This window comes from Botryllus schlosseri, chromosome 1 (assembly GCF_051294905.1).
Source record: "Botryllus schlosseri isolate E-star chromosome 1, Bs_hap1, whole genome shotgun sequence".
Lineage (NCBI taxonomy): Eukaryota > Metazoa > Chordata > Ascidiacea > Stolidobranchia > Styelidae > Botryllus > Botryllus schlosseri.
In genome coordinates, this window is record NC_137236.1 from 26,891,802 (window position 1) to 26,909,340 (window position 17,539).

The 17,539-nt window shown below is 38.7% G+C and overlaps 2 protein-coding genes across 3 annotated transcripts in view; both read right to left on the reverse strand.

Moving 5' to 3' along the window:
- The window catches only part of LOC145438882 (uncharacterized), a 48,583-nt gene extending 43,496 nt beyond the window's left edge, over window positions 1-5,087 (reverse strand). The window contains exons 1-2 of one of the 2 annotated variants that reach the window (XM_080316274.1): window positions 4,957-5,087; window positions 3,738-3,845 (exon numbers count right to left, since the gene is read on the reverse strand). In XM_080316274.1, coding sequence (XP_080172400.1) covers window positions 3,738-3,845; window positions 4,957-5,026 — 178 coding nt within the window. In that variant the 5' untranslated portion in view covers window positions 5,027-5,087. The remainder of the gene's footprint in view (window positions 1-3,737; window positions 3,846-4,956) is intronic. The other variant, XM_080316268.1, reaches the window with a different exon arrangement.
- A 7,187-nt stretch (window positions 5,088-12,274) lies between these two features.
- On the reverse strand, window positions 12,275-14,906 carry LOC145438898 (uncharacterized). The gene is made up of 3 exons (XM_080316286.1): window positions 14,615-14,906; window positions 13,371-13,478; window positions 12,275-12,789 (listed from the first exon to the last, which is right to left on the reverse strand). The coding sequence occupies exons 1-3, from the start codon at window positions 14,682-14,684 to the stop codon at window positions 12,554-12,556; spliced, it is 414 nt and encodes a 137-aa protein (XP_080172412.1). The 5' UTR covers window positions 14,685-14,906; the 3' UTR covers window positions 12,275-12,553.
- Window positions 14,907-17,539: the final 2,633 nt, after the last annotated feature.

Consider the following 17,539-nt stretch of genomic DNA (forward strand, 5'->3'; position numbering starts at 1 on the left):
ATATATATTGCTATCTATTTTTTTATCCTCTTTCTGCTCACGTAATGAGACTTACCGGTAGAGCCGAGTGTGGTATGTTGGAAAAGGTATAGGATAGGGTTGTCATACGTCCGGAATTTATCGGACATGTCCGGAATTTCATTGTTAAAACTGCGTCCGGGAGGAATTTCCAAAATATGCCTAAATGTCCGGAATTTTGAAGACTTGAAGTAAGTTCATAATTCTTTCCTGAATCAACATAAACGATATTATTTTTGAGAAGATTTGCGCAACATGAAATTTTTCTTCGCGCTGCGCGCGATTTAGTATAACACATATTGCGTTTAATATGGGGACAACCACCCTCGCAAAATAGCATTCATTTACAGAAATAAGTTTAATTGTAATCGCAGTTTCAAGATAACGGTAAATTAATTGAGTCGGTTTAGGCCGTTTGGATGCTTTATTCAAAAATAGTGGTTCTAAATCTAGGGGAGTTTGCCTTTATTCTGGGGTTCGGCAAGATGTTGAACCTTAACAGCTTCCAAAATAGGCCGTAGTAAGCTGGGCAAATGTGCCACCCTTTAATTTGTAATCAAGTTATCAAATTTTTGAGCTGGGCCACGGAACATTTTCAAATTGCAAATGGATTCATGACCATAAAAAGTTGGAAATCACTGGATATGCGGTGATTGTATAGGTAAGTGGGAAGCGAGGGGGGTAGTTGGTTAAGCACCAGCGCCACGACACCAATGGCAGTGGTTCGAATCCCGGTTCGGACTAACTTCTATGTGTTAGAGGTTATACGGGCTCCTCATCGCCGACCTCACCGCCATTGCGGTGAATTAAAAAGCTCAGATATGACAGTGGGTCGAGCAATAAGTCGACGATAAAGAACCGATGAAAGCCTTAAAGATACAGAGACTGCTGAAAGAGCGCACGGGCGATTGAACATGAAGAAATGCATTGACCTGTGTGATAAAATGTGATGTAGTGGAGCACAAAGCCCTAATCGGGCTATAAGCACCACGGTTGTATGTTGCTCCCCGGGTTATGTGTGTATCTACCAGTTTTACTGTGAATAAAGAAATATTAATATAGGTCAGTGGTGTGGTGCGCACCGGCATTAGGCTGATAAATAATCCTATCGGTGTGACATGATCACGACGATCTACACGATGTACAATCACGGTCCTTGCATTTTTGAAGTCATCATTCTCCACCAGCTCTATACCGCTAACTCTGATCATGTGGGCGAAGAGAGGATCAAATTATAGAGTAAATAGGGAAAAACCAATATTCATTCAAATAATTTCACGACCATATGCATATAGAAACTAGATGCACATGGTATGCACCCAGAAATTACATCGATTATACCCTACGGTGGGCCCAAGATCAGGGTTTGCTTGGGCGGGAGTGGGCTGAAAAATGTGACTTCGGCCCTGGTTACAAGTTACACACAACCACATATACTCCTCAACCGGATTGTGACCAACTTTAGTCGATAGACAAAGCTTTGCTGGTGTGACGTCATATTGATCGACAATATGCTCATGCCTCATTTTGAAATCCGCTGGGAGGCGCTAAAGAGCGTCCAGAATTTGTGTTACAAAAATATGGTAACCCTAGTATAGGACCCCTAAATAATACTTGATGATTTCAAATTGGTATTTCTTTGCTGGCAAGTAATTTTTTCCTTGCGGGATGGCATTTGTCCTGTAGGGTTAAGGTCGCCAGGACAGGATTATTCGACGCCAGGCATTTAGGCGCCTATCGACAATTAAACATATATGTATATATATCGAAGTTTTCGGTCAGCATAAGGACATTCATTTTCGGTCAGGGTCTTCTCGCTGCTGACGGCACATTTCTTGGAGTCGCATGTTACATGGCCTCTAACTTCATATGTCTTGGTGCGTCGCGGCGCAGTAATATCCGACGCTGAAGTCTTCCACTTCCATGAATCATGCGTATTTTTATCGAGTGACGGGTACCCCAAATAAAGATCTATTAAAATACGAATTCGCGCACAGCGCGAAAAATTTGTAAAGAAGTTGCATGAATTTCTGAAAAATTACTGCATAATTTATGTTAATTCACGAAATAATTTTGGGCCATCTTCGAGTTCGGGCCGCCACCCCCAATTGAAGGGTTTGAGTGCGGCAGTTACGGTCCTGACTCCAATATAGCTGTTTCAACGCGCCATCGCCCCCCTATCGCCCCTTTCGTCAGTTTTCGCCCACCTATCGTCCCTTCGTTATTTTCGCCCCCCTAGACCACCAAATCGCCACCTGGGGGGCGATATCGCCCACGTTGGGAACCACTGTACTATACTATACTTGAGTGACAGCGTTGCCTACCTTCCTTCACAACTTCCTACTACAGTGGTTCTCAGCAGCAAGTCGTTGCAAGATATAGGCCTACTAGACTTTTATATCTCAATTCCAAAAGGCAAGAAATTTGACGTTTGTGCATTAAAACACCAAACATCACAATTTAAACATTGAATCATATTGTTCTGCGTGGCGTCTTAACGTGGAGTTCATAGTGTGTCTTTGAATTAGCGTACGACAGAATGCTGCAAGTGTTGTACAAAACTGTTTAAAATGAGCCTATCACGAGCCGTTAACGTGAAAGCTTAAAAAGATGTTTAAACAAAGTTCGTTACATTATGATGGTACAATTTAGCGATAATTAGTAGTACAATATGGAGGCAAGAGAACAGCTAACTCGGATTTATTTCAAGGGAGACCAAATGATCAAACTCTGAAGTTGGGAGGTTTAAACTTCAATATAGCAGCTTAAAACATGTTTAATGAAAGAGCAGTAATAAATAATTTCGAATATGTACTGATAGATTGAATACTTTTGCCGTAAATTTGCCGGTCCGCACAGTTGATGTTTCATACCGGTACGCAAGATCAAAGAGGTTGAGAAAAACTGGCCTATACTACAAGCGTTATATCTTATAAAGAGCAAATTTATATACTTATCAGGCGTAGCCAGGATTATGTTACACAGCGTGAGATGAGACGGTGCCCTTATACACTATACCTTATAAACTGTTGCAGCATTTCAACAAAGTGTTTTGAATATAACTCAAAATCTATCATTTGTAGGTAACAAACGTTCATGCCCTTGTGTGTCGGACAGAGAGAGAGAGAGAGAGATGGTATTCTTTTCCGCCTGCACCATCGAGATGCCTTGACGACGGAGATGCGATACGGCCTTTGTAGCAAGGTCATCTAGTCTGCACCCCCGTTTTTTTCTCTCTCATGCTATCCGTGATTGCTGAGTGCCTATAGCAGGATAGCCGCGGATACCAGTTTTCGAGTCTTTGGTCTGACCTGGCCGGGGATCGAACCCGCGGCCACCGATCGAAAAGCCGGACGCACACCCATTACACTATCTCGCTCGGTATAAAAGTAGAGGTGGCAGAGAAATGATGTTATATTCAATACTTCACAATATCTCCTACTTATATCTTCACCACCTAAATTTCAATATAAAGAACATATTTAATTAAATAAGGTGATTATGCCAGAATCGTGGCTCCAAGTTTTAATGTTTAGAGATATGAGGTAGCCTACTATATGCAGATAATTTTAGACGCCACTGACAGCAGGATGAATATTAGGAGAAAAATACCAATCAATATCATATTATAAAAGAGGAAGCTGCGACTTAATTTTGTCAAGAATATTTAGCTGCGATTCATGTCATTGAATATGATTTTTATGTTGTATGCATCTCACCGTAAAAGAAGCGAGGATATATCCTTTGCTCCAAGAATGTGGCAGAGTGACCAGGGTTCTGTCTCAACTCTCTTCTCTCATCGACGATTCGGGGGGATCGAATCCTTTCTGTATCGGTAATAAAATATGGCTACGCATTTCGTGTCCTGATCAAAATTTTACACACAATCAAAAACGGGTATAAATCAAACTTGTGACATTTTCAGGCAATACGTTTAAATTTCTTCCCGATAACAGTTTAGGTAATGATCCATGCATACTAAATAACACGATATATGAGCACTTTGAAATTCGACAGAAAATCGGGAATCTCTGTAGAACGAATATTTTGAGCAGTGGTAAACTATATACGTTTGGCAACCGGGCCTGACGTAACTTATGCGGTAAAACAGCGGATAACACATGTGCTCACCAGTATTAGTTGCAAAGCGCGTTGTCTCATTTATAACTGTTACCGTTGTGGCGAGACCTATCAACGAAATCAGAGACCTATCAATGAAATCCTCTATACTACTGTTGTTGTTCAGCCGTAATGTTGACGATACATTACTGATTTCACTGCAGTGTTTCTGAAACTGGTATCCTCTTTGAGGCATTCGAAGTCCACGAATGACCCACAAATAGGGATGGTGTGAACGCGGGGTTCGCGGTCTCGTTCTGTGTGTGAACCTCAGCAATTTGGAGGTTCTCGTTCACAAACGAACCTTGGTAGGTTCTGCACTGTGATCCTTTGTCATATATGACAATTTTCATTTCGTAACAACATCTTTGGTTGAATTTTTTGCATTTCAACTGCGGGCAATTCTATGCATAGCGCTGGCAGCATAAAAATCAACACTCACAGAATATGTACCTGGACAATCTCAAAAATTTTACTTGCTTTGTTACAAAAGTTTACTCGAAATATCCATATTTCCGTTTGCGAATATTCAGTGACTGTCTACTGTGAGCTTGAGCCGCAATGACACGGCATCAAGAAAGAAACACACTACATGTAGTCAGCGAATGATGCTTATTGACGGTAAATTCAATGGCATGGCCATACAATATACTTTTGCAGGTAAGCATGCGTGACTGGAAAATGCCAAATAGTGTCCAATTACACTTTGAAATTAATTTTTGAACTTAGTTTGTACTCAGTTCCGCAAGCCAAATCGCTAAGAATGAAACTCTTTAGGCCGACATCCGAAACAAGCCCGAGCATTCAACCATCACTCACCATTAGAATCTTCATCACTGTGGTCTTCGTCTGAAGCTTCCTCAGCGGTGTTATCCACTCTTCTCCTCATATCGTTGGTAATGCAGCTACCAAAAGCTCAAGTTTAATAGGGAGCCTATACTTGTTGAAAGTAATAGGGTAAACTAGAGGATAAATATGAATATAGTTATATCTGAGTATGAAATCCGAAGCAGTTAACCACAAACTATTCGTGATGCTACTTACCACCGCACAGCAATACCGTTAAGCGTACAGAGAATGCTGTGTAGACGATGCTGTGCGTTATGTTCGTCTGGTGTTGATTGCCAATGCGAACGGACCCAAGGCCAATAATTAGATGAAGAAGCACCTGGAAGAAACATCTAATCACTAATTACCTTTTCAAAAACGTTATGTCAATGTCAAACCACTATGACGCTACAATTGAATATTCGTGACGTCATGGCATGAAGAACAAACAATAAATAAAAAACAAATTTTAAACAAGGGCCTTATTTTAAACATGTTTGTTTCAAATTGATTTTTGTTTCAGATGTAACCATATACACAGTTATATATATATCATTAGTAGGAAAATATATATCAAGAAGAGGTCAAGTAGTTTTTCCAGTAAATGACCTGTAACTGGTCATATTTATACGTAAATCGACAGCTAAGATCCGAGGTCAAATTTTGTCTATAGGAATATCTTGGATGTCTGCTGCCGTTCTCTTGGACGTCTAAGGTACAGGAAAATGTCGTTTCAGACTCGAGAATGTGAGCATAGCTCCTATAGGTAGCTCAGATTCGTTGTTGGTATGTCATTGCAAAACCGATGACATCGAATTATTTACATTATCGTTTCGATATGTCGTCATTGGCAGGATCAGTTCCTGAAAACACGAAACCAGAGAGTGCAAATCGCGCCGAGGCCTAAAAAATGTTCAAATTGATCGTATAGCGGATCCCGAATGGCCTATATGCTGATAAACCAACGTTGTCGAGAGGTTAAGATTCAGCGGATATACTTTCTCTCATTATAACGCTTGTTCAATGTGAAATATTTCGAATATTTTTCCGACCTGACTCTTGCTTCTGATCATTCCGATAGTTTAGGATGGGTTTTGGGGGCATCAATGATAGAGAAGCCCCTGCAGAACGGTCCAGTTTCAGGTTTCAGTCATATTCGATAGGATACAAGAACTTCTAGTGGGAAAATGTGAATATAGTAAAACATTGTCGTGCATTTTACTAGAAATAATAGCGTAGAGATCAAGTTGCTGGGGAAGGTGATTACACGGGCTCACGAATCTTGGTTGGTTATTCTAATATCGATTACTGAAACTTGAAACGAGCCTTCAAAAATATTTCTATACTTTAAACTCGATTATTCAAACTTGAAAGGTTGCCTAATTACAATGATAAATATAATGTTGTTACCTAGGTCCCACAACTAACAGAAATATACGTTTAGTTTGGTTGTTGTATGGCAGTGGTCGGCAACCTTTATCCGATGCGACCCCAGTTTAAACGAAAACAAACTCATTCGACACATTTTGCCTTGCAATACGTAGAAGAGCATTCGCGGGATTGCTTAAACTGTTGCGTTGACCCCATAATAGAGCAATCTAATTTCAGACAACTATTCGAAACTGACTGTTTCTACGAACATATGAAGTCAATTTCAACAACACTAATTGTCACCGTCTAATTTGCACTGGTAATGCCATAGCTGAGCCTCTAGTTGTGCCTCCACCAGTTGCCGAATCCTCGGCTTGACTTTTCATACGCTCAACAATGTCTCATTCTCTGCTTGAATTTGACGACAAATGAATGCTAAATTTATAGTTTCTACATACCACGTACGTGGGCCTACATACGTGCATAGGTGGTTAATTAGGCTAGTAGATTTGTTATTCAAGTAATGGAATAATTAGCGACGTGAACCTTTACTTAATTATGAGTAGAAATGACAATTTCCAAGACACGTTCAACCCACTTCAAATGGAAGTATAAATGAAATGAAAGAAATGAAAACCAAAATTAATATTTAAATTATATACTGCCTCAGTATGAGTTGTGCTGAATTTAATTGACTATGAGTATGGGTATGAGTATGAGTTGATCAGAATGTAATTAATGACATTTCTTCGTGTAATTGTAATTGTAATTGTAACTGAAGCATTTCTATTTTGTGTAATGGTAATACGATAAAAAAAATTCCTAATTACAATTACAATTTCAATTACGTTGATATTGAAACTTGACAATCACAACATAAAATATTTATCCTAATTTCATCGGTGTTCTATGCGTGCCTCGTTGACTAGGTAATTCAGCATATCTGCACTAATTCCCATACTTCAGTAGCAACAGAAAACTTAGTGAATTACAATATAGGCTAAATCAGTGGTTCCCAAACTGGAGTGCGTGTCCCCCTTCGGAGGCGTGAAAGCATCTGAAGGCGGACGCGAAGCTCCGGTAAAGTGAAAAAAATTTCCGCGCTTTGCGCAATTTACCTCCATTTCATATTTATTGCTCTGTGTATCGTCCGAATTTCATATTGGAGAATTCTTTCATCAACAGTCATAACCTTCCATACCATCAAACTATCTGTAAGGATGGCTAAGATTATGGTTTCATTGTGTGATATGACGATAAGGGGGGCACGAATAATTTCACTGTCATAAAGAGGGGGGGGCGTGTCTAAAAATCTGAGAACCAGGGGGGTAAACTAAATCTTAATATTTATAAAAAATCGATGAACAGCAAATAAACTTTGCTGAAGCATGTGCTGAAACATTTCCAACACCACGGTCATGTTTTTTTTCAAATGGGCGTACCACCAACCATAGAACGGCGAGAAGACTAAACATCGCTAGGGCGTTTTTTTGTTTGACCTAAAAAACGGAATATTTTGACCTAAAAATCATAATTTTGACCTTTTTTTACCTAAAAAAACTGAATTTCGACCAAATTTTGACCTCACGTATGCAAATTAGGTGTTTTCGCACATAATGTGAAAATTGTACTATATATCTTCATTTCTGGTTATAACTGTCTGTCCTTACGAAGTATTTTGACCTGAAAACACTTTTTTTGGCTTGAAAACTGACAAATTTTTACATGATAAAAACTAGTATTTCTACAAAATCTTGCCTTATGACGAATTCCAGTAGTTACATCACGAATTATGGTAGAAATAATTAAAATTTGTTGTAGTACAACGAAAGATACTTTCCTACATTCTCGGGTAGAAAGTGTCTGTCCTTACTTAGTAGCTTGTCAAGAATGGAGAAGGAACGTTCGGCAGCAGCACTTTTCGCCTTTTTGGCTGACAACACTGAGGTTGTGCGTACACTGCTGGTGACACACCGTGTTGCTTCATTTTGAAAATGCTATCTACATCACAATTTTTCATCATGCGCTTCTTGATATAAGAAGCATGCAATGCCCACGCAGTCTTGCTTCAGTTAGGATATAGAGGCACATTGAACAAACACCACGTCAGCCTATTTGTTTCGTTTGAATATTTATGATTAACAATGAGTAGACAATGGGCCGTCTACAACGGTAGGCCTATAAGGTAGGCTACAAGCTGTAAAATGTCAAATAATAAGTTCACCGACAGTGCAAAATCTATGATACAAACGAAATGCCGGTTGCAAAAAAGTTTCAACTTTTTAAACAATCTTGACATTTTTTCACCTAACGCTACAATTTTGACCTAATTTTGACTTTTTTTGACATGTCAAAAAAGAATCGCCCTAGTCATCACGAAATCATCACGGTTCTTGATTGGCCAATCAGCTATGCTTCAATGATCATGGCAGCAACCGCTTGATGATAAGGTGTTCAAGGAGTCTGCTAGTGGCGGTGATTCTGAAAGCGCATTGTAGGTTGGTTGTCAAATAATGAGTTAGGCTTAATTCAGGGTATGTTGAGTTACGAAATACTTGGTGAACAAACAACAGCTGCCTCACAAAAGCTTCTAAAGCATGACCGCTTTATTGTGAAGAAAACCGCTGTATCCTGCATGCCTTGATTTCACCGAGGGAAAGCAAAGAATCCGTAGGCGCTCATGCAAGTGGCGAACGAATTGCTCGTTTCAGAAAGAATCCATCATCATTGAATACAAATATAAAGCTTAACAATGACTCTACACTTTGTGTGATCTTATTGGGCTCAAGTTGTATTTCATAAATTGACTTATTGAATGCTCTTCGGCAGAATCAGCCGGTTATGCTTGGCACTTATCAGATGCTTACAGCAAATTGAATTCACTGGTAAGTGTTGTCGAAGTCCTTAATGATGACGAGGAAAAGTGGTGTAAATGTAAGCACATGACTACGCAGCATGTGATATCCATACTATGCGGGCTATAACGCAGAGCGAATGTTCGTAGATGTTATACTTGTGTAATCTGACTCTAAAAGGTTACTTGTTGCATTCGTTGCGTATATCTTTCCGTTCGACTGACCGGCAATCCACGCCGTGGATTGCCTCGTTGGCTGACGTACCACGAAGCATGTCTATTGCACACGTATTCGAAGATCACACGGACGAATGTTTTGTTTCTGTCTCCACGACTTGTAGATTTATTGAATCAACGTACGACGACGTAATATCTTTTCTATCATATATTGAATTGAATTGAATATCTATCTACGCCAGGGGTGGGCAAACTTTTGAGCCAGCGGGCCGCCTTCAACATGTGAATCCATTCGCGGGCCGCACTATATAAAATTGGGATTATAAACGAAAATGCCATATTAGTAGTTGATTATATTGTGAGGACATGGATATAATGTATATGCTTATTTAAAACAAACCAAACATTACTTAGTTATAATCGTACAGCGTCAGAATCAGTGGCGAGATTTCATAGGCTGGTTAACCTCAATAACCAATTTGTCAAAACTATAGAGATGCCAGTCGGTTTTCCCGATTCCTAGAACCTTATTGAAATTTAGATCTGTGAGCAGCGATCTGTTCATTAGGGCTCTTCAAAAATGACTTTTTTTCTCAAATCGTATGGCTACTTGATAAAATTGTTAGGTTACCTAATTTAAGCCTACACACAAAATTTTGTTCAATTCCAGCCAGTAACCGCTTTGCTACAGGAGAAGTAAGTTTCTATTTATTATATAAAAATAAATGATAAAAATTTGAAAATTTTCTGTTCACCCCATGAAAGTGTTAGGCTGTCTATAGAAACGATGCTCACCAAATTTGGTTCAATTCCAACTAGTGGAATCAGAGTTATCGCCGTCGAAAAATTTGGATTTGAATAAAATAGTATTTACTGTGAGCACAACTGTAATAAATAAATGAAGAATCGGTCACCGTAAATACTATTATATTCAAATCCAAATTTTTCGACGGCAATAACTCCGCTTCCACTGGTTGGAATGGAACCAAATTTGGTGAGCATCGTTTCTATAGACAGCTCAACACTTTCATGGGGTGAACAGAAAATTTTCAAATTTTTTATCAGTTATTTTTATATAATAAATAGAAACTTACTTCTCCTGTAGCAAAGCGGTTACTGGCTGGAATTGAACCAAATTTTGTGTGTAGGCTTAAATTAGGTAACCTAACAATTTTATCAAGTAGCCAGTAAGATTTGAGAAAAAAAGTCATTTTTGAAGAGCACTACTGTTCATAGATTTACTAATTCCACTTTTGGTTCAGTTCAAGGCCACAGAATGCTGACAGCATCATAACCATGTTAGCTTCTAACACACTTCTACTGTGTGTTGATAAAATATAAATACCCAAATCCTACGGATATAGAGAACGAATCTTCCTAAGACACGCACGAATCTTATTTTATTAGCACATCACTAAAATAATTAAAACTGGAGTCGCCAATCTGAAATCACTCTCGTGATCCGAATTATGTAAATCTCGTTTAGGATTGCTGTGATGTTTAGCAGTTGAAACCTTTCAAACTGCGTGGGCCTTCATATCGGGCTGTCGCGCCAGAAACTGAACATGAAAAATAAAATAGGAAGTATTTACCTTTGAACAGTGGTTACCAAACTTTTTAGGTGATGGTGAAAGATTTCGTGCCCCTTCTCGTCTAATCGCAAAACTCAACCAGGATGCTAGCAAACCAAATGGATAGTTTGATGGCATGAAAGGTTACGACTGTAGATGAGAGATTTTTAATTATGAAATTGATACTAAATGCAGCGCAATGACTATGAACTGGAAGTAAATCGCGCGGAGCGCGAACATTTTTTTAGTTGAGCTCAGCTTCGCGCCCTCTTCAGATGCTTTCACTACCCAAGTGGGGCACATCCCCCAGTTTGATAACCACTGCGTCAGAATTATCATGGTGATATATACTAAGAAAACGTTTATTCAAGACCCTGGATTGATTCGATTTCTAGTGCACATTTTATCTATGTATTTAATAAGTTTCTTTAGACTCCCGAAGGCCGCATATAACGGTGTTGCGGGCCGCATGCGGCCCGCGGGCCGTACTTTGCTTACCCTCGATCTGCGCTGTATTACAGTCGTATATATATCATAGCCACGAGAGAGTACATGCACCAAACATCGTACGATTTATTTCTCTTATCTTTATTCACACGAATCACAAAGGGCTTATCGGGTTTTCCCTTCAGGGAATTAGGTTATGTTTTATAACATTCCTCATTGATCACTATTCAAATGACGTTAACATAATATTTCGTTAAACTGGCTACTTTGCAGCACGGGCTTTGCTGATAGGCAAATAAATGTATTTTTCAAGATGTCTTCCCTTCAACCAAACATCTCCTTATCCTAAGATAACTAAAAAGACGACGAACTACCCGAAATCCGCATGGAGAAATCACTTATTTTTTCAGTAAACTTCGTTGTATAAATTTCAAAATCACCACGTCTGCTATAGTAAATTGGAAAAGTGTACTCCTTTACGGGTCTCTAAATATGGTGACCCTGTATTGGGAGATATTTCAACGAACCCCCAGATATGGCGTGTCCTGTCCAAACTTGTGGAATCGGTGCGTGGTCTTTGAACATGAATTTATCTGCATATACTGAAGAAGAGCTTCTTAGAGGTACAGAACTTCAATATGCAATTGAACAGCATATTCATATTGAAATGACGATTACCCTTGACGAGTGTCAGCCGAAAATATTCGGGTTCATTTCAATATGAATATACTGGTCAATTGTATATACTGAAGAGTATATATTAGGGTTACCATACTTATTTTATAAGGATTCGTCCTCTTTTTTTGAGAATTTCGGCAAAATATAGGCTAAAATTCGACTGAGATACAGTAAATCTGCACTGAAGTAACGTTCTGGCAGCTATTTCAGGAGCTGAGCCGGAAATCTGACCTTTTGTTTAGTCAACTAGCGGACAACGTGAAAGAAAAACTGTGTTGAGCGGGAAAGTTGAACTTCTTTATTTTAGTCAACCGACCAAGAAATGGGAAAAAATGAATTTTTTTTTTTAATTTTTCACCGGTATAGTGAGTCTGAAAATTTTGAATAAGTGTCCTCTTTTTTAGATTTCTAAAATATGGTAACCCTAGTCACAGTGTATACAAGCCTGATACAATTTAGAGTGGTCTTAATATAGCACAGTAAATAACTTTTATTCATCATCATCGTTATTGCCAAAATACACTAAGCACTTAGCGCCAAAGAATATGACAAGGTACATTCCGAAGGCACTCATATATGTGACGTAGTCGCAACGGCGGACGGAGTGCGCCACATCCTCTCTTGGTTGGCCTGCTGTTCCTTCTCGACATAGGTAGCGGCCCGTCGCAATCCACAATAATGTGAAGAATAAGATCAGTAAGACACCGCAATACATCACGAAGTAACCTGAGAAAATATTCATGTTATCTGTAACGCAGCCGACTTAGAATAGGAATATTTAGCTGCATATATGTACCAAAGGTGGTCAGTAACGAAGTAGGCCTAATTTTACTTATTCGTACTCCTGAAAGTCGGTTCAACTGACTGCACTCTAGTCTGTTACACAGCGTGAGATGCGACGGTGCCTTTATACATTATACGTTATAAACTGTTTCAGAATTTAACCAGAGTGTCTTGAATATTGATCAAAATCGATCATTTGTAGGTAACAAACGTGTGTGTCAGACATAGAAGTAGAGGTGGCAGAGAAATAATGTTATATTCAATACTTCACAATATCTCCTACTTACATCTTCACTCCCTAAATTTCAATAGAAAGAACATATTTAATTAAATCGGATAATTATGCCAGAATCGTGGCTACAAGCTTTAATGTGCAGATAATGTAAGACGCCACTAACAGCAGGATGAATATTAAGAGAAAAATACCAATCAATATCATATTATAAAAGATGAAGCTGCGACTTAATTTTGCCAAGAATATTTAGCTGTGATTCATGTCATTGGATATGATTTTTGCATCTCACCGTCCAATATGTGATGAAATCTCCTGAGCTCCGAGAATGTGGTATAGCGACCAGGGTTCTGTCTTGACCCTCTTCTTTCATAGAAGATTCTGGGGGATCGAGTCCTTTCTGTATCGGTAATAGAATATGGCTAAGCGTTTCGTGCTCTGATCAAAACTTTACAAACAATTAAAACCGGGTATAAATCAATCTTGTGACATTTTCAGGCAATACGTTTACATTTCATCCCGATATGAGTTTAGGTAATGATCCATGCATACTAGATAACACGCTATACGAGCACTTTTGAATTCGACATGAAATCGGGAATCTCTTTGGAACGTATATCTGGAGCAGTAACTAACTATATCCGTTTGGAAACCGGGCCTGATATAACTAATGCGGTAAAACCGCGGGTAAAAACATGTGCTCACCAGTAATAGTTGCAAGGCACGCTGTCTCATTTATAACTGTCAATGTCAATGTCCTATCAATGAAATCCGAGACCTATCAATGAAATCCGAGACCTATCAATGAAATCCGAGATCTATTAAAGACATCCTTTATACTACTGTTGTTAATCATCCGTAATGTAGACGATACATTAATGATTTCACTGCAGTATTTGTGAAACTGTTATCCTCTTTAAGGCATTCATTGGAAGTCCACGAACGACCCACAAATAGGGCGGGTGTGTGAACGTGAGGTTCACGTTCGCGTTCTGTGTGTGAACCTCAGCAATTTGGAGGTTCTCGTTCACAAACGGTTCTGCACTTTTAACCTTTTCCCGATATGACAATTTTCTTCTAACAACATCTTTGGTTGAATTTTTCGCCTTTCAACTGCGAGCCACTCTATACATAGCGCTGGCAGCATAAAAATCAACACTTACCTAACATGTACATTGACAATCTCAAACATTTTACTTGTTTTGTTACAAAGGTTTACTCGAAATATCAATCTTTCCGTTTGCGAATATTTAGTGACTGTCTGCTGTGAGCTTGTCAGCATCAAGAGAGAAACACACTACGTGTGGTCAATGAATGCTGCTTATTGACCTTAAATTGACGGTAAATTCGATGGCATAGCTATTCAATATACTTTTGCAAATAAGCAGGCGTGACTGGAAAATGCCAAATAGTGTCTAATTACATTTTGAAATGAATTTTTGAACTTAGTTTGTACTCAGTTCCGCAAACCAAATCGCTCAGAATGAAGCTCTTTAGGCCTACATCCGAAACAAACCCAAGCATTCAACCACTCACCATTAGAATCTTCATCACTGTGGTCTTCGTCTGCAGCTTCCTCAGCGGTGTTATCCGCTCTTCTCCTCATATCGTTGGTGATGCAGCAACGAAAAGCGTAAGTTTATTAGGGAGCCTACTTGTTGAAAATAATAGGGTAAACTAGAGGATAAATATGAATATAGTTATATCTGAGTATGAAATCCGAAGCAGGTAACCACAAACTTCGTGATGCTACTAACCACCGCACAGCAATACCGTTAAGCGTACAGAGAATGCTGTGTAGACGATGCTGTGAGTTATGTTCGTCTGGTGTTGATTGCCAATGCGAACGGGCCCAAGGTCAATAATTAGATGATGAAGCACCTGGAAGAAACATCTAATCACTAATCATCTAATCACCTTTTCAAAAACGTTATTCCGGTGATGTACATTCTGGTCAGAACTTTGATCAATTCACAAATTCTCCAAACACGATAAGGTTAAAGTAAGAGTGGTGTTTTAAACAATAACCTTTCAAAAAAATGGGTTTTAAAGTTATAAAATCATGGCATAATCGTGTAAATACTTTCCAAAAAACATGTTGTATGGGCCTACGGAAATTTACCATCTGATATAGCTAACGTATACGATATTGGATGGTTAATGGAACACCTTATAATAGTCGGTTCAACATCTATAGTACGTATATATTTCGTCTAAGGAGCTATATTGACCCTATATTTTAATTTGTCAATGTCAAACCACTATGACGTCACAAATGAATATTCGTGACGTCATGGCTTGAAGAACAAACAAAAAATAAAAATCAAATTTCAAGCAAGGGCCTTATTTTGAGCATGTTTGTTTTGAATTGATTTTTTTCTTAAATGCAACAATATACACAGTTATATACATATACTATTAGTAGGAAAATATATATCAAGAAGAGGTAAAGTAGTTTTTCCAGTAAATGACCCGTAACTGGTCATATTTATACGTAAATCGACAGATAAGTACCAATAAGATCCGAGGTCCAAATTTGTCTATAGTAATATCGTGGATGTCTTTTGCCGTTCTCTTCGACTTCCTCGTGTACAGGAAAATGTCGTTTCGGACTCTAGAATATCAGCATAGCAATTACTCATCCTAGGTAGCTCAGATTCGTTGTTGGTATGTCATTGCAAAACCGATGACCTCGAATTATTTACATTATCGTTTCGATATGTCGTCATTGGCTGGATCAGTTCTTGAAAACAAGAAACCAGAGAGTACAAATCGCGCCGAGGCCGAAAAATGTTCAAATTGATCGGATAGCGGCCCCCGAATGGCCTATATGTTGATTAACCAACGTTGTCGAGAGGCTTAGCTACAGCGGATATACTTTCTCTGATTGTAATGCTTGTTCAATGTAAAATATTTGGTGGATTTTTCTGACTTGACTCCTGCTTCTGATCATTCCGATAGTTTAGGATGGGTTTTTGGGGCATCAATGATTAAGAAGCCCCTGTAGAACGGTCCAATTTGAGGTTTAAGTCATATTCGATTGGATACAAGAACTTCAAGTGGGAAAATGTGACTATAGTAAAACATTGTTGTGCATTTAGCTAAAAATAATAGCGTGGAGATCGAGTTACTCGGAAGGGTGATTGCAAGGGCTCACGAATCTTGGTTGATTTTTCTAATATCGATAAATGAAACGAGCCTTCAAAGATATTTCTATACTTTAAACTCGTATATTCAAACCTGAACGGTTGCCTAATTACAATAATAAATAGAATGGTGTTACCTAAGGTCCCACAACTAACAGAAATATACGTTCAGTGTGGTTGTTGTATGGCAGTGGTCGGCAACCTTTATCCGACGCGACCCCAGTTGAAACGAAAATAAACTCATTCGACACATTTTGCCTTGCGATACGGAGAAGAGCACAATCAGGATTGCTTAAACTAAACAGTAACAGTTGCGTTGACCCCATAATAGAGCTATCTCTAATTTCAGATAACTATTTCAAAATTACCGTTTCTACGACACAACACAAATTGTCACCGTTTAATTTGCATTGGTAATGCCATAGCTGAGCCTTTATAGCTGTGCCTCCACCAGTTGTCGAAGCCTCGGCTTGACTTTTCATACGCTCAACAATGTCTCATTCTCTGCTTGAATTTGATAAAAATGTTTCATTTTCAATATATTGATACTATGCCATCCATATATTGCTAATTTTTTTTTCCTGCTGAAGATGCCCCTTTGTTCAATATGGCATTTTGCGAATTTAATGGTAACATGTAGGGTCGCATTAAAACATGGCCCTTATTTAAACGTACATATTTTCTCTGGTGTATTAGCCTTGTGCGGGATTGCAAACTTGATACCGTGGCAGCTAAAATCTGCTTTATATTGGTTTAATATAAGTGACCGAAGTTCTAATCGGTGCCGTATACGTACTCAAGTTAGGATGTTGATACCGATACTGATACCCCGGCAATTAAATGTATATTTCTACCCGTTACATACATATTGAAGTAACGGGAGGGACGGAAGTTTTAATCGGTCCAGTAGATATGCGAGGTAGGACAATGATACTTGAACTACAAATAAAAATTAAATTTATATTGTCTATATATTATGTACATACGGGTATAGATGGTTAAGCATGCTAGTAGCTTTATTATTCAAGTAATGGAATAATTACCGCAGTAAATCTTTACTTAATGATGAGCAGAAATGACAATTTCCAAGACGCGTTCAAACCACTTCAAATGGAAGTAGAAAAGAAATGCAAAATATATCATTTAAATTATACACTGCCGCAGGGTGAGTTGCTCTGAATCAATCTTTCTTCGTGATACAGAGTCAACACATGGTAACGCAGATCTTCTTACAATATGACTTTAGGAGGATGTGTGTGACGTCTTGTCTCGTAGACACATACTCCGAGTATATCCATGATTATATCCGAACAAA

Coding starts and splice junctions, on each gene's coding strand:
- LOC145438898 (XM_080316286.1), bottom strand. CDS start 14,684: ATGAGGAGAAGAGCGGATAACACCGCTGAGGAAGCTGCAGACGAAGAC. Junction 13,479..14,614: donor CAGTGATGAAGATTCTAATG/GTGAGTGGTTGA, acceptor TTACCGATACAG/AAAGGACTCGATCCCCCAGA. Junction 12,790..13,370: donor ATTTCATCACATATTGGACG/GTGAGATGCAAA, acceptor ATATTTTCTCAG/GTTACTTCGTGATGTATTGC.